Genomic DNA, 25,598 nt, shown 5'->3' on the forward strand with positions numbered 1-25,598 from the left:
TCGGGGGTAAGAAAGAATAGTAACAGAGAATTATTATCAAAGTTCTTTTTTCCAATCAGTATAAGAGTAAAGTCCTTCAAAGCACAAGTACAGAATGGAAGATATCTTTCTCTCTCTAACTCTCTTGTGTGTGTATGTGTGTATAATACTGCATATACACACATTCAGCTCAAGGAACCAGAGAAACACACTATACTAATATTTCACTATACTCAACATAGGAGAATGAAGAAAAGCAAATCTTAGGGGAAACAGCTACAAGAAAAAAAAAATATTTTTAAACTGAAATCATAAAAATTCCTGGAGTCCAAAAAGATCTAACCACTTAGTTTTAGGTGTATAATAAATACCAAGTTTATGTGTTAAGTAAAATTTAAATTTCCTAATGGCCTAACTGGCAGACTATTAAAATACCTGATGTTTGATATCTGTTATCTTCTGGAAAATAATCCAGTTTGTGGATACCTGTCACATTGTTTTGAGCAATTTTGTACATCAAATGTAGGCCTTTAACTGATTCTTCTAAACGAATGCTAGTCCACTATATAGAAGAAAATTACTCCATAAAGTTTACATCAGATATCTGGAAAAGTCACATTTATAGTCATGGCTACTATCAGCTGTCAAGCCAAAGATTATTGAAGAAAACCAAGAAATTTTAATATATGCTGTTTAATTTATCATCGAAGTGACATACTGTAGGATTAAAAACATTGAAATAGTTAAGGAAAATTCTACACTGCAAAAGGTCCTTTTTTCTGGTTTTATTTTTAATTGCAACTATGATTTGAGAAACTGTGAGAAAGCAAATTAATAGAAATCATAAAAATAGAATTAACAAATAAAATACATACTAAGATTTATTTTTTCCCCTTCAGATTATTTAAAAAGTTAATTTTTTAAAATGGTAATATACTGGTATTTTGGTTTATTCTGGAAACTGGCTAATCCATCTATTCCAGGGTTTGTCAACCTTGACCAATCTGTTTGCATTTGGGGCTAGATAATTCTTAGTTATGCAAGGACTATTCTGTACATTGTGGGATTTTTAGCAGCATCTCTGGCATTACCCAACAGATGACAATGGCACTCTACCCTTAACCTTTTTGACAAGCAAAAACACTTAAACATTGTCAAATGTCATAGAATGGCAGATGGGGGAGTACTAAAGAGCTGCCCACTAGAAAACCACTGTCTATTCCCTAACCAAAATACCTTCCTTTGATGAAAATTACTTCAGCACTTCCTAACCTACTATTACATAGTTTTAGGGGATTTTCCTAGGGGATCCAGATAGCTTCAGCAGAAAAATCAGTAAACCTACTGAAACCACATGCAGAATAGCCTGGTTATATTTTCTGGAAAAAAATGTTCAATAGCTTTTGCCAGATCCTGAAAGGGTTATCCCCAAAATAGCAGTTTTAAAAGGGTTAAGAATCAGTGCTTCAACTAAAATATTCACAGTGCCTTGAAGCTGTCTTTCCAAGAATATAAAGATTGAAAATATTATTTTATACACAGCAAATCCTTTATTTTCACATTGGTTATCAGGGCATGATTGCTTTCACTACACTTATAAACCATTCATATAACAAACAGTATATGCTCAGTATTATGTTAAACTACATAAGCTAAGTAAAAAGCAGCTAAATATGTAAAATGTTTGGATAACTATAATTCCACAACCTACATAAACATTGTTTTTTAAACAAACTATCCCCAAGTATCCTATTCTTCCTATAATGCAGCTTAAAGTTTACAGGACCACTAAGCTTTTTTTGGATTATACAAATGTTATATACAACTTGAAGAGCTATTATATTTCATAAATGGTTTGGGGGATAATAAACACTTATGTAATCAATAAATATATGAGGAGTGGCTAGAGAACCAGAACACTGCTACAAGATTACCAAATAGATTAAAGCTAGAATAAGTGCAATAAGCAAAATGATGCTTAAAAATATGTGATAAACCTTTACAAATGTATTAGAAAATAATTTTGAGTCCACAAATGAACATATCACCCCAAATAATCAATACCATAATATCCAGCCAAAAGCAAAACAACTAAGACACAGAATGTGCCTAGCATATAAAAGTGATTTCTTAAACAAAATTTTTTAGTTTGTTATATACTGACAATTAACTGAATAATATTACATAATAAAATTATGTAATATTATATAATGGTAAATCATACAAAAAAAATCTAAACATATAGTATCAGACTTTCTAGAAGCGGAAAAATATAATTGCAACTCAAAATGATGCAAATCACCTAGGGGGTGAAAAAGATATTACATTATTTACATATTTACCTGCACAGCAAGAGAAGCTGCATTGTCAGAAAGTAAAATTTGCTCCCCTGTGGAAATACAATGAAGCATAACTGTTAACCAAGTAGAATATAATATTTTTATTTTTTAAAAGTATTTCTATTTTTTTCAAAGGTATTGCCTACCACTAAAGCAATTCTAAAGTTTTATATCAATATTACATAATTATAATTTTGATTAAATTATGACAAATAAACTATGACAGTTTCCTCTAAAACTATTTGATCACTCATTTTATCAGCAATGTAATTAAAATTGTTCACTTAAAGTCAAATTCATTTTTCAAGTTTTCAAGAAATGCTCCTCTTCTTTTCGTTAAAATTAAGTAAAATCTGCTGAACCCTTTCCAGTTAAAAGTAAAAGCATTCACAATAATATAAAAGCGGCTTGCAGTTAATATTGCACAGTGTGTCTAGATCTGTCACACAAAAGAAAGATGACAAGTTCGCTGCAATAAAAATTCCATGCTTAGAAGACTAGGGCTGCTGCCTATTAGTCTTCATTACTTTGCAGTCTTCTGACAACTGTAGCAGGCTGCTAAGCCCCAAATGGGGTCCATAATGTGATCTGATGATATATGAAGAGCTGCTAAAGGGAGCCTGAACCATCCTAGCCTATACATTTTAACAGTTCCTTTTTACTGAGAGCCCACTTTACCACAAGACTTCAAAAATCTGCTGTCTCAGCTATTGGTGCAGTAAATCTGCCAACTGCTCCTGCAACCACATCATTTTACACCGCCTACAGCAGCCAATATAATGAGTCGATAATAAACTAAGGACCTTATAGGCCATGAATAGTTGGTTTACACTGGCAGATACAAGTTTAGGTAAAACCTCCTAGACAAATTATACAAGGAAACCTCCTAGACAAATTATACAAGGAAATCCCTTCTTTACATTTTATATTCTCTTTATAGTAAATTATATTACTGAGGATTTTTTTCGTAATAAGTATAGTTTGATACAAAGTCATTTTTAATTGTAAACAAAAACCTACCTTTCAATTGCTGATACAATGTAGCATTTTCAGGCCAAGGTTCTGCAGCTGTGAGAACAAGGCAGTGATAATTAGGCACATAGAGCAAAAACATATCAATAACAAATCAAATTAATAAGCATGTACATTTACCTAGAGCATTTAAAGTCAATTTCTAAGGTTGCCTTATACATGACTAACCACACTATCTTAGATTCTACAGTAACCTGTATAAGCAGGTTAGATAACTTGTTTTAAAAACATGTTTGGTTTATTGTTTGGTGATTGTTTTTCATAGGGAGGAGGGGAAGATAGCATGCCAATCAAAAATGAGAATAAAAAAATAAATTCCTTTAGCTTCTTTCAAACAAAGACATATCCTAAATATTACTCATACATATAAAATAATACTGATGCTTAATTCGTTACAAAAAATATAGTGAAATAATATTTTAAATGTTTTACAGTAAACTTTTTAGCAAAGTAAAATTTCAAGCATACATTGAATGAAAGAATCAAATATATCTTTATCAAGCTGTCCATCTTTCCCCACAATCTGGCAGTATTTAAAAATACAGAGGAATCCTGTTGTATTCCAGAAGATTTCATTGCCTTGACCCTACCAACACCACCCCACAAAAACAATTAGAGCAAAGTTGCATGATGAAGCATTAAGTACCTACAAAGTGAAATAAAGCCAGTAAAGCTAATTTTAGGTCTGAAATGAAACTTGACCTTGACCCTTAATCTCTCATCTAGAGAAGACTGCAGCTACAAAGAGAATATTACCAACCTACCAGTGTTTGGGAAAAGCACTAGATTTGAATTTTGTCTAATCAACTGCAATTAAGAAGCAATGGCTTCACTAACAGAATACACAGGATATCAGGATCTCACTTGTTGGATTCTTCTTTGTAAAAGCCATAAAACATCAGAATCACCAATTTTAATACAGTAACTACATTTGCCCTCAGTAATTAAAGATATGAGATTTGATAATAATTGGCATTTTTCTAATTGTCTCTATACTAATTTAGTATCTGTGACATAGCAACAAATAACTTTAATATATAATTCTGGCTGATTTTTAAAAAGAAATTTATACATGTGAAGAATTTTTTTCTTAAGAATGATCATTTAAAATGTCCTAAAGCAGTCCCTAGAATGGGAAAAATCAACTCCTTGTTTTTACGCATGCTTTAGAATAAAAACAAAAACACAGTAGTAGTATATAATAAGAAATGTTAACATTAAGGTTTAGTTTGGTTTTGGCTACAAAAATTAAACGAATATTTAGAGATAATGCCATGAAAACATCAAGTAAATAATTAACTATACATAGTTTTGTATGCTGTTACCCACAATATATGTAAGGGCTACTCAATTTCAACGTGCATAACAAAACAGCAATAAAACAAAGTATTCTGCTGTCAACTTTTTAACAAAGTAAATTTCAGTAAGAACCCAATTAACTTGTATAATAGTTTTTTAAATTAAAGACAAAGAAACAAAAACAAGCTGACATCAGCAAATTACTCAAAAAATAACCTTTTAGGATAAATTGTATGGTCAGCACACTTATATTGCTTACATCTATACTAAAAACAATACAATGAGATTTGTCTGTTATAAAATTCTAAATCACCAAAGATTCAACTATATGTATTACATTAACTAGCAATAAAGCATCAGAATAAAATTTATAAAAATTTCTAAGAATATTAAAAATAAGTTCCTTGGAAGCACAGATGTGTCATGTGCATCTGTGTATCCCACCCTTTACTATGCCTTACATACAGTTGGTGTTAACTGTCTGTAGAAAGAAGATATTTGATTAAACCTACCATCTAATTCCCTAAACATGCTGGCTAATTAAAGTTTTACTCAACTTAATATTATCATCTATGTTAAGGTAACAGAACATTCTAATTTAATATTGTGGTAATTTTAACTCTTGGTTAGCTATTTTCTGCACATACTAGACATGCATTATAAATTTTAAAAACAATTAAGAATTAGGTTGGTGTAAAACTAATTGCAATTTTGGCCCCAAAACTGTGTTAAACTTGTACTACTGTATTAAAATTGATGATTCTGATGTTCTATGGCTTTTACAAAGAAGAATCCAACAAATGACATACCAAAACCGCAATTATTTTTGCACCAACCTTTACATACACTAGCATTAATCATATGATGAACATAATTTAAGTGTTATCTGATAAATCAGAAGCTACTTCACTACTCTGTAACATAACAGAGTTCTTATATGAACAGAAATTTATGTGGTCAATAATTTCAGTTAAAAGTTAATCATCAGCTGGGTGCAGTGGCTCACACCTGTAATCCCAGCACTTTGGGAGGCCGAAGCGGGTAGATCACAAGGTCAGGAGTTCAAGATCAGCCTCGCCAAGATGGTGAAACCCCATCTCCACTAAAAATACAAAAATTAGCTAGGTGTGGTGGCAGGTGCCTGTAATCCCAGCTGCTTGGAGGCTGAGGCACAGAATTACTTGAACCCGGGAGGTGGAGGTTGCAGTGAGCTGAGATCACACCGTTGCACTCCAGCCTGGGTAACAGCGCAAGACTCCATCACAAAAAAAAAAAAAAAAAAAAAAAAAAAAACTTAATTCATCATCACCACCATGGATTCTCTAGATCTCATCCAAAAGACAAATATGAAAGTAGTAAGTTTGCAACATATGACTTGACTGCAAATAAGACTAAAAGAGCTAACTACAAATACTAAAAGCTCTGTTATTAAGAATCTAAAGCTGGAAATAGATGGAAAAGGTGAATATTTTACTCAATCCAAGGCATAAACTCTGTTCCAACTCAGAAATCATTATTGAAAATAAATTCTCAGAAAGTAACTCTACCAAAACATCCAGTGTTTTCATCACAAATAGAACTTACAATTTAAAAGAGAAGGAAATTAGACTGATACAAACCTATATTACCATGTTATCTTAGCAGCTAGGAATTGCAGTTTATAATGCAGTAGTCAGGAAATGGTAGAGTATACAAAGAATGACCAGCTGCCTATGTCTCCCATGAGTAGCTCACAGAATATAAGTATCACTGACTTAAGTGCATTACCTATATGATTCTGTTAGGATGTTGGAGTTGTAAAGAATTACCTGAAGACAGGTAATTTATAAAGAAAAGACATTTATTTTGGCTCATGGTTCTGCAGACTGTACAAGAAGTACAGTGCCAGCATCTGCTTCTGTTGAGAGCTTCAGGAAGCTTATAATCATGGAAGAAGTCAAAGGGGGAGCAGGTGTCACACACAGCAAGAGCAGGAGCAGGAGCCAAGGAGGAGAGGTGCCACTATCTTTTAAAAAACAATGAGATCTCATGTGAACTCAGAGAGAGAACTCACTATCAAGCACAGCACTGAGCCATTCATGAGGGATCCACCCCCATGACCCAAACACTTCCACCAAGACCCACCTCTGACAATGGGGATTAAATTTCAACAGGAGATTTGCGGGGCACAAACATCCAAACTATATCGGTGACAGAGCTCATATAATTACATCTAAAGCATGATGAAAGAAAAAAAGCTCCAGTTTGTTATTCGATAGAGTGCCAAAAGTGAAAAACCTAAACTGGGCAATGGATCTACAAATAAACCATGCAGGTATCATTCTAGGAAATGAACTCTGTAACTGTCTTCATATGTAAATCTATGAATCATGAAAATTATTATTCATACCTAACAGAAAGAAAGCTATTTATTGGTTTGGGAATACCTATTACGTTAAAGGCAAAGTCCAAAAAGGCAACTTCTTCCCTACGCTTCTCTGTCCCAAGGTCAAAGTCAGTAATCACCCACCTTGCTCCTGAGCATGTGTAAAAGAGAAGATTAAGGATTTAAAATAATGGCACTGACAATACACATCCTAAAAATCTGTAGCATTTAAAAAGAAAAAAATCATTTTAAAACAATAATAAAACATTTTTATCTTTTTCCACTTTTTCTTCAGTCAACCTGAAATGTTTTAGATCACAAACTACTGCAATAGTAAATAAAATGTCATGACTCGCCTATCTACTTTCAGTTTCTATTACCAAACGCACTCCCTGATGTGAAGTGCCATTTAAACACACGTAAAGGAAGGGCCAGCCTTAGAATAAACATAGAAGGTGAGACTGAAAGTTTCTAAAAAAGGGGTTGGTAAGAAATGGAAGCTGAGGAAAAAAGCTGTCCAATGCTGTCAGAGTGCAAGTTATTGGTATTCTCAGCACACCAAAAGTAAACTTATGCTTAAGACACATCAACAGTTATGTGTGGTTCTTGGAATAAAGACCAGAATCCTCAACGTGGCCTACAGGGCTCTACTTGGCCTTACAAGTTACCTTCTCTACCAGCCTACCTCATCACACACATCCCCTACCTTGAGTCTCTGCACTCCAGCCTCACTGGCCTTCATCCAGTTTCTGAATGCACGTGCTGTTTCTTCTGCCTAGAACAATTTTACCAATTTTACCCTCCTATGGTATTGTCACATCTCAGCTCAAAAATCACTTCCTCAGGTACAGCCAGATTCATAAGCGTGTAACCTGTGCAGCTGCATGGGGCCTGCACTTGGAAGGGCCCCATGCTCAGTTTAATGTTCTGCTGTCTCAGTCTTTAAAGCCAATAATTTTTTATTATTTTCATTTTGGACTGTGCCCCACAAATTATGTAGCCAGTCCTAACTTCAGGGAAGTCTTCACTGACCTCCTTGAATAGTTCAACCACTCCTTTGACAAGCTCTTATAGCATGCACTCCCCCGTCTGTATTTTTACATTTAACTAACTATTTGATTGTTTATCTCCTCCTCGAGAAAATAAGCACCATGAATCCAGCATTCATGTCTGATTTTTGCTTACCGTTTCTTCCCTAGAACCTAGCACATAGCAGGTAATCAGTAAATGTTGGCTGAGCAAACATTTGGTTTTATTATTAGCACTATCATCATCATTATTACTCTGTACTATTCAGGCTAAGAATGTAGCAGGGAAGATAAGAAAAATTCATAGCAAAACACAAAAAATAAAATAATCTTTACCCAAGCAACTTCAACACTATAACAAACAACACAACTCAAAAAAAAAAAAAAAAATTAAATAGCTGCCTAAAAATACTTGGAATTTGAATTTTATTTTTTTTTAACTCTTTCTACTTTCTTTTTTAATGTATGTTTTATAATGTGCATGATACATTAGCTCAGCAATTAACAACCTTATGATTTCTAAATTCAGGCCCACATGTTCAAATTTTTATTGATAAGGACATGAGATTTTTATAAATGATTGATTCTTGGGTTAGAGTCACAGGACATGGAAAGAGGGAACAGTGAAATGGCTTATCAGATAAGTTGAAGTGTGGAGTGGCACAGCAATAACATCTGAGGTAAACTACATATTTAATATAAAACATTGTATAGAAAAAGATGTCCAGTTTTAGGGTTAGTGCAAAGGTAAGAAATATAGTTAATTTATATACTTTTTCTTTCTATATTTCAAAGGATTGTCTTGCACACATACTACATGTAAAGCATGACATGAGAGAGAAAAAAAAAAAAAACTCTAGTTATACCCTATGAATGCCAAACGTGAAAATCCTAAACTGGTCAATGAATCTACAAATCAACCATGTAGGTATCATTCTAGGAAATAAGCTCTGTAACCGTCTTCATATGTAAATCTATGAATCATGAAAATTATTATCCACATCTTATAAAAAGCTGATTTCTTGGTTTGGGAATACCTATCATCTAAAAGACAAAATTCAAAAGGACAACTTCTCTACTCTTCTCTTTCCCAAGGCAGACAAAGTCAGTAATCACCCCTTGCTCCTGCCTATATCCCACTCCACATTGGAGAACACCAATCTAATTACATAACTACTTATTTGAAGTTTTTGTAGGAAACCCAGTCATTCATGTACTCTGGAGCAAGGAAGAGTCTTTCTCTCTTGTGGTAAAATCACCCTTTTTGACCAAGGAGAAAGCTTGTGGAGGGAACACACATGAATCAGTGAGAAGAATGGGGATCCCTGCCTACTACCTCCCTACCTACCTAACAAGATCCTTGTATCAACCAGAGCACTTTCCAATTTCCCCCGGAAACTTCAAATGTTCTCATCTTTGTGACTTTACTCAAATTGTTCCCAAGTTCAGAATACTCCTTCACTGCCATATACCCAAATCCTATACTTTTTTCAACCAAGTTTAAATGTGACATCCATCAAAAAGGCTTTTAGGATTAAGCAAATCTAATTTCTCCTTTATCTATACTGTCCATAGCAGTCTGTATTTTTCTTATGTACCATTTTCTACTCTATCATATTATTATGTCAATATCTTATCTCTCTTTCTAGGAGGTAAATTCCTAGAATGTGAAAAATTCTTGTGGTCCTGAGGTTATTTATTAAAATACTGGCTTTTCAGCTGCTCCAAACTGAAAATGACATTTACAATACATGACAAAATATGAAATTTTAATTAACCAAGATTAAATTTTATATAGGTTTTTTTTTTTTTTTTTTTTTTGAATCAGAGCCTTGCTCTGTTGCTCAGGCTGGAGTACAGGGGTATGATCTCGGCTCACTGCAACCTCCACCTCCCGAGTTCAAGTGATTCTTTTGCCTCAGCCTCTTGAGTAGCTGGGATTACAGACACACACCACCATGCCTGGCTAATTTTTGCATTTTTAGTAGAAATGGGGTTTCACCATGTTGGTCAGGCTGGTCTCAAGCTCCTGACCTCACGTGATCCACCTGCCTCAACCTCCCAAAGTGCTGGGATTACAGGCTAAGCTAATGTCTTTATTATAAGAGTTCCAAATTAAACTACCCACCTTTTAGGAATTAATTATTTCATGATAAAGAAATTACTATAGCACTTTCATTCCAAATCAGTAACTTACTCTAAAGTACTCTAGTGACCTATATTAATTCACTCTCTAAAATTAGAATTACTATTCGAATAGTATTCTCTAACAAAAGATGCATTAAATTTTTATCACTTTTATAAAGAAGAAATATATCCCTATATTGCAGATATAAAGAATACCTAGAAATAAAGCAAATATCAGAGCACCTCATAACTAAGTGCATATCCAATTAGTTATTAAAGTCCAGTTAGTTCTCTACCTACTTTCCAATTTTGCTCAGGCCCTGATTATTCTACATTTAGTGTCTTCTTTACCAGGAGCAAAAGAAAGGCTGCTTAAGGTTTCAGGCTTTAGTGGGAGAGTTCTTTTAATGCAAATGAATATTTCTTTAAAAAATTCATATTTATGTTGGAGAACAAAGTAAAATCAAAAAGAAATGACACATGTTCTTAGACTTTTGAAAGCCATAAAATAAATAACGCATAAATGTTAGAAATGCACACATGATAAAGCAATACCCACAACCCCCCCAAAATATTTGCTTCTCTTTCATTTTAATTATCATTAAGTTACCTATTTGTAAGCTTTTCAATAAATACAACAAAAACATTGATATTCTTTACTAATCCATTATAATTTTTAATGAAATGACTACTAACCAATAAATTCACATACATATACCCGTAAGTCTCTTCAAGACTTTATATTAATTTCTTGTAGCATTCTCTTAAGTATTAAGTTAGGTGGTAATTCATCCTGGTAAAAGATGATGTATCTATACATTCCATTCAATTGAAGGTATTTCAAAGTATGAAAGTGCTATGACCTAAAAAAAGTGTAATTCTGAAGTCCATCTCTCAATGATCTAATATAGGAGTATAAGAGAAGGGCCATGAAAAGAGATGTCCTCTGTTGTTTGTTTCTTTTTTTTAAGTTCTGCATTCTTGATGTACAACATGACTCCTTTGGCATATGAATGTAGGTGAAGGCATAATTTGTAGAATAATAGGCACTAATATTACATGCTGCTTCAGTTCTGTCATATTTCCAATCCATCAAATTGATTAATGCTATAATAACTCTACACAAACCTATCAATTGTGCACTAATGAAGTCAAACTCAGTTTATCTTTAGGCAACTAGATTCCAAAAGCTCATAGATGTCATCTCTTCAGCGCAAGACTATTTAGACAGTGTTATATAAAAGGAGCAAGAAACATGTAGCCTATCTCCAAATTTGGATAGCTTCCTGCCAAAGTTGTAAATGCAAATACTGCTAATATAACAAAACGTTCAAAGAGCATTCAACAGCTCTTAAATACGGACAAGTATCTGCAAGATATAGAGAGAAAAGAAGGAAATTTGTTAGTTTGACATAAATATTATACTAATGCTAACAGTGATATCAACATAGACACCATGTTCAAAACCCATCAAGTTTTAGGCAATATATAAAGGTTTCATTTAAAATAGATTTTTAAGATGTTTAGACTTAAAATTTGATGATATGGGACTTTATCAAAACTGGAATTTTAAGAGCTATATATATTAGATTCAACAGCTATTCAACCTGCAAACTACAGTGCAAGTCAAAAACAACACTGTATCTCAGACAATGATGATCATGAAATGATTAAATAGTAATGCCCCTGAGCTAATGTTTCATAGGGGATGTTTAATGATATGATACAGAATGTGTAATCAAAAGTGACTCTTCCCACAAAAGGTGTTTAAAACCATTTTCCCATCACCTCAACTGTCAGAGATCAGTGTTCATATCAGAAAGCGGCTTGTGATGAAGGATAAAGAAATGCAATGTCACGCTGTCATTTCCATAAATGTAAAAACAAAAAACAAAAAAAGGAAGGCAGTATTGTGTAGCACAGTGGTTAAGGCTAAAGAACATACTTACAAGCAAGTATAGATACAAAGATATAGACTACCTTCAATTAAAATAGAAATCCTGAAGCAGAAAGCAAACATTCTAGGACAAACTAGAAAAGTATTAAACACAAATACAAAAGTAGTCCCAGATTCTAGAATATTCTTCTGGAAGAAGACACAGACCAGAACTATTCCTTTGGCTACGTATCATCATAAGTTTTTAGGAAGAAGAAACCTGTTGACTGACTTAAGATTCTATTGTATATCCATGGATAGCTTATTGCATACAGGTTGAGTATCCATTATCCAAAATTCCTGACACTAGAAGTGTTTTAATTTTTGGATTTTTCTCATATTTTGGAATATTTACATTATATACTTACCAGTTAAGCAACCCTAATCCAAAAATCCAAAATCCAAAACACTTCAATGAGCATTTCCTTTGAGCATCAAGTTGGCACTCAAAAAATTTTTGGATTTTGGAGCATTTTCAGATTTCAGACTTCCAAATTGGGGATACTCAACCTATATAAATATGTAAATTATACATACATCTTATTTCAGAAAGTAAATTTAGCCAAAGCTACAAATCAGTTTTATCGTTCATTCAATAAAAATACTGAATGCATATAAAGTGTCAGGCGCCATTCTAAGAGCTAAAGGCACAATTACTAAGAAAACCAAGTAACTGCCCGTAAGGCAGTTCTATTTTAGAGGTACTATGTGGCCTATTCTCCTTATATGTACTTTTACAATGCTTTAATTTAAAAACGCTGAAAAATACTAGAGTCTACCTCATTATGACAATATTATCTGGTATACACATAACAAGGTTTAATTTTGTTTGTGCTACACATTACATAAAAACTAATAAAAAATTATACACAACAGTGTACAATTTCTAAAATACCAAATGAATTCCAATTTACTGAACTATAGCAAATAACTCAAATAATATTCCACAAATAGCTCAGTATCTCCAGCAACCCATTTATTTGGAGGAACAAGGTAGTAAGCAGAAGATTAAAATGACCCAGAGTGGGCTGGGCATGGTGGCTCATACCTATAATCCCAGCACTTTGGGAGGTTGAGGTGGGTAGATCACCTGAGGTCAGGAGACCTAGACCAGCCTGGCCAACATGGTGAGACCTCAGCTCTACTAAAAATACAAAATACAAAATTAGCCAGGCATGGTGGCACACGCCTATAATCCCAGCTACTTGGGAGGCTGAGGGAGGAGAATCATTTGAACTCGGGAGACGGAGGTTGCAATGATCCAAGATTGTGCCACTGTACTCCAGCCTGGGCAACCACAGCAAAACTCTGTCTAAAAAAAAAAAAAAAACCCAAACACAGATTAATAACGAATAAATGAGGACAGCAGAATATCTAAGGCAGATGGGTCTTAATACCCTGCATTCTAGAAGCACAAGACAGAAAGCAACACAGATTCAAAATTCAGGAAAACCAGTAGAAGGCAGAACTTCCCTCTCACAACCAAAGTTGGAGCCCAAATAAAACTAGAGAATAACTAGAATCTATCTCCCAGTCAAATATGAACTAGACTTCTATTTAGGCAGATGACGATTATGATAACAATAGCAATTAAGATTCCGCAAAACTCATACAGCTTATATCCAAAATATATAAGAAACTCTTACAACCCAATAATAATATCTAAGGCAGATGGATCTTAATATACAATATAATCCAATTTTTTAAATTGAGCAAGGAATGTGCATAGCCATTTTTCCAAAGGGGATACACAAATGGCCAAAAAGCACATGAAAAGATACTCAGCGTCATTAGTCATTAGGGAAATGCAAATAAAAATCACCACGAGATACAACTTCACACTCAATAAGGCCATAATCAACAAAACAGACAATAACAAACATTTAGCCAATGTGGAGAAATTAAAATTTCTCACACATTGCTGGTGGGACTATGAAAAGTTTGGCAATTTCTCAAAATGTTAAACACAGAATTTTACCATATAACCCAACAATTATACTCCTACGTATTCACCGAAGGGAAATAAAAATAAATATCCACATAAAGACTTAAATACAAATGTTCATAGCAGCCATTATTCACAACAGTCAAAAAGGAAAGCAACCCAAATGTTCATTAACTGGTGAATGGATAGACAAAATGCAATATATCCATACAACGGAATACTATTTGGCAATAAGAAAGAACCAAGTTACTGATACATGCTACAACAAGAATACATGGATGACCCTCAAAATCATTATGCCCAATGAAAAAAAAAGCCAGACACAAGGGAAAACACATGATTCCATTTACATATAAATGACATACATGTCATACATGTCCAGAAGAGGCAAATCTACAGAAACAGAGTAGAGCAGTGGTTGACTCAGGCTGGTGGTGGGAATGAGTGACTGTAAAAGGGCAAGGAGTTTCTTTTGGAGCTGATGGAAACCTATTAGATCGTGTTAATTGGAGAGGTAAGTAGAAAATTAAAAAAAAAAAAAAAGATTGTTGTAATAGTCACAAAATTATGTAAATATACTAAAAATCACTGAATTATAAATTTAAAAGGGTATGTAAATTATACCTCAAGAAAATGGAATAGATAGAAAATATATCAACTCACAATTTCAACTGAAGAACAAATGCCAATTACCACCTAAATTGTTAACATTATGTAACTAGTTCTCCTGTACTAGCCAACTTACAATCTTAATGAACAGTAATAGTAAAAATAACAACAACATTAATTAAAAAAAGCAACTTTTATTTTTATGTTATTTCTTTTTTTTTTTTTTTTTTTTTTTTGAGACGGAGTTTCGCTCTTGTTACCCAGGCTGGAGTGCAATGGCGCGATCTCGGCTCACCGCAACCTCCGCCTCCCGGGTTCAGGCAATTCTCCTGTCTCAGCCTCCTGAGTAGCTGGGATTACAGGCACGCACCACCATGCCCAGCTAATTTTTTGTATTTTTAGTAGCGACGGGGTTTCACCATGTTGACCAGGATGGTCTCGATCTCTTGACCTCGTGATCCACCCACCTCGGCCTCCCAAAGTGCTGGGATTACAGGCTTGAGCCACCGCACCCGGCCCAATTTTTATGTTATTTCTAATACTGACATATAATCTTTTTACAATTTATAAAATGAGAAAGCTAGAAACATTACTTATAATTCATGATGCCAAAATATTTTTCTATAACATTAAAGCTAACGAAAGATACAGAGGTCAAAAGAAGGCTAGATCATTAAAGAGTCAGCTGCTAATAAGCAAATAGTGAAATAATGATGGCCTCTTCATGTTATACAAATGACACAATTTATTCATATAAAGTTTGAATTAGTGCTCTAAATTGACCAGGTAATGAAATATGACACATGGGGGAAAATACCATTGTAATACTCAAAGATACTGTATCCACTGGAATAAATATACTCGCCAAAAGTCTGTTTTTTCCATCAAAAGACAGATTAAATTATGAAGAAATTCTTTGGCTTATACAAGTACTCAGAGACAAAATATATAATCAGCAAAAAAAAAAAAGCTAAGTGTATAAGAACAGTGAAATGCATTTTATGGTTTCTATTTTGCCAACACAGTTACAGTTAATGAGAATTGTCATGGCAAAATGAGTGTTTCTATGAAAAAAATCTTTTTTATTACTAACCAATCAAATTTCATTTTTATTACTTATGTAAAAAAGTTCAAAACCATGATTCATTTATAGGCCATACAAAAATAAGAAAAGTGTTGAAGAATAGAGGAGAGGATCATTTACAAAGCAATAAAAAATTAAAGTATGCATTTCTCTTACTGGCAAGGCAAATACTTCTCTTCCACATATAAATGTCTATAGCTGGATATTCTGAATATTATAACTTCTGTCTTTGAACAAAAAATGAGAAGCCTTAATTTTCAATATCTCATCTTTATTTGATATCGTCAGTGTATCTGATAACTGCTTATCAAGGAATTTTAAAAGTTTAAAAAAGGTTAAGAAGTTTGGTGGAATTTTCTTTCAATTTTCATGAAAATATGGAAAGCCTGAGCTAACATTAATAACTCAAAAGTCTTCAAAGAAATAAGACTAACAAATTTTATGAGGTACTCATCACCAAATCTTTTAAGGTAAAAACTAAAAATCATGTAATTTCAGAGTAGAAAATGTTAATAAACCATGCAAAAAAATTAAAACTCACATTACAGCCTATGAACTATTTCATTAACAGAAAACAAGTCTTTGAAGGTATCTTATTATCAAAGTTTTCAAAAGTGAACATAACATTGCCCTTAAAAATTTAGTTTTGGCCAGGTACAGCAGCTCACGCCTGTAATCCCAGCACTTTAGGAGGCTGATGCAGGCAGATCACATAAGGTCAACAGTTCAAGACCAGCCTGGCCAACATGGTGAAATCCCATCTCTACTACAAATAAAAAAGTTGGCCAGGCGTGGTGGTGGGGACCTGTAATTCCAGCTACTTGGGAGGCTTAGGCAGGAGAATCACTTGAACTTGGGAGACAGAAGTGCAGTGAGCTGAGATCACCCCACCGCACTCCAGCCTGGGCAACAAAACCAAATTCTTTCAATCTATTCAGGAATACAGTATGATAAAATGTAGGATCCATTGCTGTCAATAAGCTATACCTTGACTCACCTATTTTGTCACTGTTTTGCTTTACTATATGCCCCATTCAATATCAGCTTTACATCTCCAAGGTCATAAGCACAACTGTATAAGATTATTCATATGACTAATAGGATCTTTTTTAATTCTCTGAAATGTGGTGGTCAGTTCAATAAATTTAATACATTGTATTTCTTCAATTATCTGTTGCAATTGTCATCATTAAATATTCTGATACACAAACATACAAACCTATACCATCATTTTCTTCATTATGAGCAAGAGTATCAATTCTATATTACAAAAGCTTTTAAACCTATATTTTCTATTTCCTTTAGCCTCTGGAACCCTTCTGAACACTTTTAAAGTCCAGACTCCCTGGTACTCATGTGAGAAGAGATGGAATGAAAACACTTTATTACCAATATAAAAACAAATTTTTTAAAGCATGCCCATTTCGATTACACTTACTTTCAAGATGCTTACATATGGGTTCCATGGGACCCTGCAAAACTACTTTCCTAGCTCATACTATAAATTAATGCTACTGTTAAAATGAAGTTATTAATAAATTTAAATAATTAAGCACCCAAATGCTCACAATGAGATAAATGGAATATTCCAACCATTCTTTTTTCATCCTTTATATAGTTTACTGAGTTTCTAAATAAAGAACAGAACAGATATTATCCTTATTTCAAAAGCTTGATAAATTACAGTATGATAAAATTAACTGATGTGCTTAAAATATGGCAAGGCACCAGTAGAGTAATAAATTAGAAAAGATGGTATATGAGTGAAGAAAAACAAGAATACTTTGGGCATTTTCTGATGTCTAAAATGGTAATGGGATACGAGAGGTTCAGAATTAATATCCTCAAAGGACTTCTTACTGTAAGGTGAAAGGCTCTTGGGCAATAAAAGTAACAAAAGAAAGTAACATGTACTGAATATTTATTATCTATCACTCTATACTAGATACTTAAGATACATTGTAAAATATATTATCCCTCTTTTACAAATGAGGAAACTGAGGACTAGAAAGGCCTGTCCGAGATCACAGAACAAGAAGCAGGGTTGAGCTAAGAACTCAGCTCTTATGCCAATGACTTTGTTCCTAACCTTCATACTGATTTTTAGTATTCTTATCCACAAAATACCTACCTGGCAAGATAAAACTGTTATTATTAGCAATTACATATATAAATCATTTAACACAGTAGCTCAAAACAAAAGCTAACTCTTATTATCAGTAACCAGCTATGGTAATGTCTAATCAACAGATCTCCAATATGACTTATACCAAGATTCAATTTTATAATGAAGATTATAAAATGAAGAGGATATCAAATATATCTTGAAATAAATATCCTGGAATAACAAATTAGGATACATTACTAAGTGATCTTAATAATTGTAATAACTGTATATGGATGTTTCATATTATTGAATTACGTTATTTATAAATAACCTTTTAAAGCTTTACCAAAATTGTATCTTTAAAGTAACATTTATTATTATTTTCACCATTTTACAAATGAGAGATCTCAGGCTTAAAAAGGCAGTTAACTTGTCCAAGTTCACACAGCTAGAAAGTGGCTAAATAAGAACCCAGGTTAGACTTTTCACTTCAAAATCCTCTAAAGTGTAAAAGCAAGATGAAGGAAGCAACCAATACTGCAACAGATTTTTGCCATTTAGTGCTCAACACCTCTCTCCCTTCTTTTGTGTATCTGGTGGCACTGTGGAGCCCTAATACCTGGAGCTACTCCTGACACAGGGATGGGCAAGTGAGTTAGGTCTATCCACCACAGTACTCTACCCTTCTGGTTGCTCCAAATGTGGTCATGTAGCCCAAATGGGATTATACAACCTTTCCCTACAATATATTCATACCCAACTGACTGTAAAAACAAAATTTTTTTTAAAATGTGAGCAATATATTGAAAAATCTTGCCATAAAAAAAGTGAAAACTTAAATATACAGGTTGTTATAAAATATTTTAAAAATTATTTACTAATAATATTCAGGTCTATTTTTATCCTCCTTTTAAAATTCTAGGCCTGGTATGGTGGCTCACACCTGTGATCCCAGCACTTTGGGAGGCTGAGGCAGGTGGATCAGTTGAGGCCAGTAGTTTGACACCAGCCTGGCCAACATGGTAAAACCCATCTCTAAAATACCAAAATTAGCCTGGCGTGGTGCAGACATCTGTAATCCCAGCTACTCGGGAAGCCAAGGCAGGAGAACCACTTGAACCCAGGAGGCAGAGGTTGCAGTGAGCCAAGATTGCACCATTGCCCTCCAGCCTGGGTGACAAGAGTGAAATGCCAACTCAGAAAAAAAAAAAAAAAAAAAGTCTAAATCCAGCATATCATCATCTAGAGAAACAAACATTAATTCAAAAGCATAACTTACCATTTTTTTCCATATGAAGCCAAAAGAACAATTCAAAATTATCTTCCACTTTAAAATATATATTCAAAAAAAACCACTGGACAGATGCACAAATATGTATATGTAAGCACTGTGTACAACAGACAAAAATCATACACACCTGTGATGGCTTTGGGACACATCAACTTACCTACACAGAACTACACTTGCCAAAATACCCTTTCTACTATGTCTCTAGTTAAAGTGAGCTACAAGGAATATTCTCTGGCAAGTGTTGAGAACAGAAGAGAAGCAACAGCCATTCTGTAGCTGACACACACTTTCTCCTAGCTTTTCTAACCCTAATCTAGGTGCTGCCATAAAGGGATTCTGCTGATATAATTAAAGTCCTACTTAGTTAGCTTTACATTAACCAAAAGGGAGAATTATCCTAAGTGGCCTGATTTAATAAGTTGAAAGCCCTTTTAAAAAAAAGGCCTCAGTCCTCCCTGGGATCAGACATTCCAAGCAGTACCTGATCGGTCTTAGTCCTGGATCTCCCCCTCCTGAATGACTGCCTCACACACTGTGCACTTGCTTTCCCAGCCCCCACAGTAAGAGCCAGTTCTTTGCATGTGTTTGTGTATGCACATACCTGCATATGTGTGCATGGCTAGAGAGACAGACAGATATCCTGGGGCTTCTGCTTCTCTGGTTGAATTGACTCCCTAAATACCCATTAGTGTAATACTACATAAGTAAGTTTTAGCTTCTTCATTACAATGAAATACTATATAACTATTTTTAAATGATGATGTGTAATTCCATTCATAGACATGAAAAAAGATCCCAATATATGACAAAATAGGTCACAAAAAAATATGCATATTTATATTATGTCAATTTTCTTAATTCAGAGAAAGAATGAAATAGCTTTGTTCATCAAAATTTTAATGATGGGGATGGAATTTTAAAGTCTTAATCTGGGTGATATGATTTCAGGTAATTTTTGCTTTATTTCTGAATTGCTTTCATTTTTCCATAATGGCAACATATCATTATTATTATCAGGAAAAACAAATCCACAACAAATCTTTCTCACTTGACAGGAAAAAAAATGTCAGGTAGACTTACATTAAATGGTTAAAACGGTGCCCAGAGTCTTAAAGGATGAACAGGAGTTACTCAAGCAAAGTGGACATTTCAGGCAAGGGGCAAGGAAAGAAGTGACAAGACATGAGGCTGTTCTACCGACAATAAGAAACCAACAAAATGTTAAAACAAGAGGAGGGTTTTTTTTTTTTTGAAGGAAAATTAAAATAAAACAAAACAAACAAAAAACCCACTGAGGCTTGCAGTGTACAGACTCTACTGGAAGGAAGTCAAACTGGAAGCAGAAAAATCAATTCAGAGACTACTATGGTAATCTAAGCAAGAAATGACAAAGCTTTGAACTAAGGTAACAACAGTAGAAATGTACAGAATAAGTCCTATTAAGGAATAAGAACTGAGAAAAGTTGATGAGGGAAATACTGGCAGCAAGGAGACAGAAGCAGTTCACTTAAACTGGGGAGTTCATAGAAGACTTCTAAAAATACATCCATATGAATAAGGATCTCAAAGAACTCACTTCAAGAATACCACAGAGAGATGCCTGATATCTTTAAATGTTTCCAAAAGAAATAATCAGTGTTAGCTCATGTCCATAGGAAGGAAGGAAAATAAGCAAAGTGTTACACAAAATTATGCTTATTTATGTATATGCACAAATATGTATATGTAAGCACTGTGTACAACAGACAAAAATCATACACACTTGTGATGGCTTTGGGACACATCAACTTACCTACACAGAACTACATGGTAAAACCCATCTCTACTCTAAAAATACACTAAAAATTAGATACACTAAAAATTAGAACTCTCAATTAGAAAAACATTCATAATTACTAAGTTATAATAGGTCTATGTAGATACATATCTCTAACCTGTCTAGGTGGACCTCTTATAAGAAAACCATGTTACTACCAGAAACAGAATATTGTGAACAGTTGTTGGATTGGAGTCACACTTGTAAGTCATTTAAACATCAAACACAGAGTTTCAGATAAATTATTACTTTAACCACTGCTATAGTCTGAATATCCCCTTCACAGCTCATGCTGAAATGTAATTGCTATTCTGACAGTATAAAGAGGTGGGACTGTTAAAAAGTGATTAGGTCATGAGGGCTCCACCCTCATGAACGGATTAATCTCCTTATCCCAAGAGTGGGCTGTTATAAAAGCAAGTTCAGCCCTCTCAGTCCCTGACTCTTGCCCTCCCTGGCCTTCCCACCTTCTGCCATAGGATAATGCAGCTACAAAGGCTCTCATCAGTTACTGACACCTTGAAACTGAAGTTCCTTGCCTCCAAAAATGTGAGCCTTAATTTTTTTTCTTTATAAATTACCTAGTCTGTGGTACTTTGTTTCAGCAACACAAAACGGATTAAGACAGCCTCCTGTTTTCACTTCGTGACAAAATATAATCTTACAAATTTTTAAAATTATAATCATTTAAATTGCAAAAGTAAAATATGCTCACTATAGTAATTCAATTCAAAAATAGTTCCTCCACCCTCCACCAACATCCTATCTTTATTATCTCAATCACTAGTTAAAATTAGTTGAACATTCTTCTGTAACTTTCTCTTAACATATATACACATATGTATGTTTATATAGATTTCATGAGTTCATAAAAGATAGGTATTATTCTATCACTTTTTACTTAATATAACCATAGCTTTCAAGACAACCCATTTAACAGGTGCATCTCTTCATTTTTGGATGTGTAAAAAATGTGAGCATATCATAATTTTTGTATAAATGTTTTTGACAAATAGTAACTGCATATATTTAGGAGGTACAATGTGATATTTTGATCTATGTGTAAACTGTAGAAAGAATAACTCAAGCTAATTAATATATCCATCACCACACCAACTTAAATTTTTGTGGTGAGAATGTTATAAATCTATGCCTTTGGCAATTTTGAAATATATAATACATTATTAACTGTGATCACTATGCAGTGCAATAGATTACTAAAACTTTTTCTTCCAGTCTAACAAACTTTGTTCCCTTTGATCAGCATCTCCTCTTCTCCATTCCTCTTCTTCATCCCCTCACCTTTGTCCCCTCAGCCTCTGGTAACCACTTTCTATTCTGTTTCCGTGAGATCAACTTTCTTAGATTTCACTAAAAAGATTAGATTTTAGATCACTACTTGTCTATATCTAGCTTATTTCACTTAGCATAATGTCCTCTAGGTCCATCCATTTTATCACAAATGATAGGGTTTTTTTCTTCCTTTTCTAAGGCTGAATAGTATTCCACTGTATGTTATACACCACAATTTCTTTTTTTTTTTTTTTTTTTTTTTTTTTTTTTTCCTTTTTTTTTTTTTTTTTTTTTTTATTGCATTTTAGGTTTTGGGGTACATGTGATGAACATGCAAGATTGTTGCATAGGTACACACATGGCAGTGTGCTTTGCTGCCTTCCGTCCCCTCACCTGTATCTGTCATTTCTCCCCATGCTATCTCTTCCCACCTCCCCACCCCCCGCCCCTCCCCCATTTCCCCCCAACAGACCCCAGTGTGTAGTGCTCCCCTCCCTGTGTCCATGTGTTCTCATTGTTCAACACCCGCCTATGAGCGAGAATATACGGTGTTTGATTTTCTGCTCTTGTGTCAGTTTGCTGAGAATGATGGTTTCCAGGTTCATCCATGTCCCTATAAAGGACGTGAACTCATCGTTTTTGATGGCTGCATAATATTCCATGGTGTATATGTACCACATTTTCCCTATCCAGTCTATCATCGTTGGGCATTTGGGTTGGTTCCAGGTCTTTGCTATTGTAAACAGTGCTGCAATGAACATTCGTGTGCACGTGTCCTTGTAGTAGAATGATTTATAATCCTTTGGATATATACCCAGTAATGGGATTGCTGGGTCAAATGGGATTTCTATTTTTAGGTCCTTGAGGAATCGCCACACTGTCTTCCACAATGGTTGAATTAATTTACATTCCCACCAACAGTGTAAAAGTGTTCCTATTTCTCCACATCCTCTCCAGCATCTGTTGTTTCCCGATTTTTTAATGATCGCCATTCTAACTGGTGTGAGATGGTATCTCAATGTGTATACACCACAATTTCTTTATCCATTCATCCACTGATAAACACCTGGGTTGCTTCCATATCTTGTCTATTGTGAATACTGCTGCAATGAACATCGGAGTGTACATACCTCTTAGACAATTTCAATTCCTTTGGATACATCCCCAAAAGTGAAATTGCTGGATTGGTATATAATAATTTGATATATATTTAAAACATTTCTAGTTTTTCACTATTATGCTGCAATTAATATCATTACATATTTCTTTAAGTACTGGTCCTTACATTTCTATTGGATAAACCCTCATAAGTAGAATTTTTAGGCCACAGAATGTCATTTTAATAAACATTGCTACATTGAAGGGCGAGGTGGCTCACATCTGTAATTCCAGCACTTTGGGAGGCTGAGGAGGGTGGATCACAAGATCAGGAGTTCAAGACCAGCCTGGCCAATATGGTGAAACCCATCTCTACTAAAAATACGAAAATTAATTGGGCGTGGTGGTGTGTGCCTGTAGTCCCACCTACTCAGGAGTCTGAGGCAGAAGAATTGCTTGAACCTAGGAGGCGGAGGTTGCAGTGAGCCAAGATTGCACCACTGCACTCCAGCCTGGGTGATAGAATGAGACTCTGTCTCAAAAAAAAAAAAAAAAAAAAAAATTAAAATAAATATTGCTACGTTAAGTTCCCAAAAAGTAATACTAACTTACAGACCCACCAATAATTTGAGAGTACTGTTTTCCCCATCCCCTATTGGTACTAGAAATCATATTCATTTTTGTCCACCTGATGGGGAGGGCGGGGGGATGCTATACATTATTAGTGACAGAGAACATCTTTTAATCTGTTCACTGTCTATCCATATTTCATCCTTTTGTGAATTGCCTGTTCCAATCCTTTGTCTTTGATTCTGCTGGTCTGTCTTCTTATTTGTACTAACTTACTTAAGATGTCTTTTATCAAAGTTTTAAAATTTTTTCTGCAATCAAATCTGCCAAGTTTTTATCTTATGGATTACAAATTCCTAAGTTTTGCTTAGGCCCCTTCTGCTAATAAAGAATTATTAAAATAATCTCCTATGTTGTCTCCTAATTATTTTATTACAATTTTTTGGTTTTACATTTAGATCTTTAATCCATCTGTAATTTATTCATGTAGCATAATGACTTAGGAGTTATTCCAACACTATTTGTTGAATTATCCATCTTTAAATGGTTCCTCCTAGAGTAGCAGATCACTACAAATAGCTAACATAGCAGACAAACAAAATTCTTAACGTCACTAGAAATTCTTAAACGTCATTAGTTAAAGCAGTATCAAAAGTTTATAAAAAGACTTTCAACATTTTCTCATTAAAAGAAATCACACATTAGGACACATGCACACAGTGTACCACTCTCAACAAACACTGTGAAGTGCTGTTGTTTTTTTTTTTTTTTAACATAGTAGCAATCTAAATTAAATCGCTGATCTAACTATGTAAGTCTGATCTTGTTTTCAACATAAATGGTAAAAACATAAATAATCATTGCTTGAAATCTCAAGATTAATCATTGATTTGAGTCACAAATATTTATTGAGTACCAACTGACTACGGATACAACAAGGAACAAAACAAGTTTGATCCCTACTTTCAGGAAGCTTGCAATCTAGTAGGAGCTTCTTCTGTCTTCTAGAAAATAATGTATTTTAAGTGAAGAAGGAAAAAAAAAGAAATGTGTGTTCACACAAACGCAATGCAGTGAAAAACATTCCCGCAAATTTTATGACACATTCTATATTTCCCATTTCCAAAATACTATCTTATTTCTTCAAATGTACCTATTTATTGTAGTGACTGTCTGCATTACCATACTCATGTTGAAAACACTGCTAGGGAGTTATGGCTAATTCTATTAGCCTATATCTAAAAGTACCTATGTTTAATCTCCTCAGGTTCTCAACAATATTTAGTTTCTTTCATTACAATAAGAACCTCAATAAGAGAGAAATTAGAAATCTATATACATTAGTCATGTTCAGTCCGACGACTCAAAGATATTTCTTTAAAGTACCTGCAGATTTAAAAATATTTCAATGAATCCGGCCAGGCGTGGTGGTGGGCGCCTGTAATCCCAGCTATTCGGGAGACTGAGGCAGGAGAATCGCTTGAACCCAGGAGATGGAGGTTGAAGTGAGCCAAGATCGTGCCATTGCACTCCAGCCTCAGCTACAAGAGCAAAACTCCATCTCAAAAAAAAAAAACAAAACATTTTTTTCCCATGAATCCTAAAGTCTTAGACTCTTAATAAACGGCACTACTGTGTCGCTTGGAGAGGAAGCAAGAAGTCTGGTGGTCCCTCGATAAC

General features: G+C 34.2%; 1 protein-coding gene across 3 annotated transcripts in view; it reads right to left on the minus strand.

Moving 5' to 3' along the window:
* The window catches only part of MTX2 (metaxin 2), an 83,514-nt gene that overhangs the window by 57,261 nt on the left and 655 nt on the right, over positions 1 to 25,598 (minus strand). For 2 of the 3 annotated variants that reach the window (XM_074399429.1, XM_003921835.4), the window contains exons 2-3: positions 3,339 to 3,386; positions 2,322 to 2,368 (exon numbers count right to left, since the gene is read on the minus strand). In XM_074399429.1, coding sequence (XP_074255530.1) covers positions 2,322 to 2,368; positions 3,339 to 3,386 — 95 coding nt within the window. Of the gene's footprint in view, positions 1 to 2,321; positions 2,369 to 3,338; positions 3,387 to 25,304; positions 25,480 to 25,598 lie in introns of all 3 variants that reach the window. The other variant, XM_074399430.1, reaches the window with a different exon arrangement.

Source organism: Saimiri boliviensis, chromosome 5, assembly GCF_048565385.1.
Source record: "Saimiri boliviensis isolate mSaiBol1 chromosome 5, mSaiBol1.pri, whole genome shotgun sequence".
Taxonomy (NCBI): domain Eukaryota; kingdom Metazoa; phylum Chordata; class Mammalia; order Primates; family Cebidae; genus Saimiri; species Saimiri boliviensis.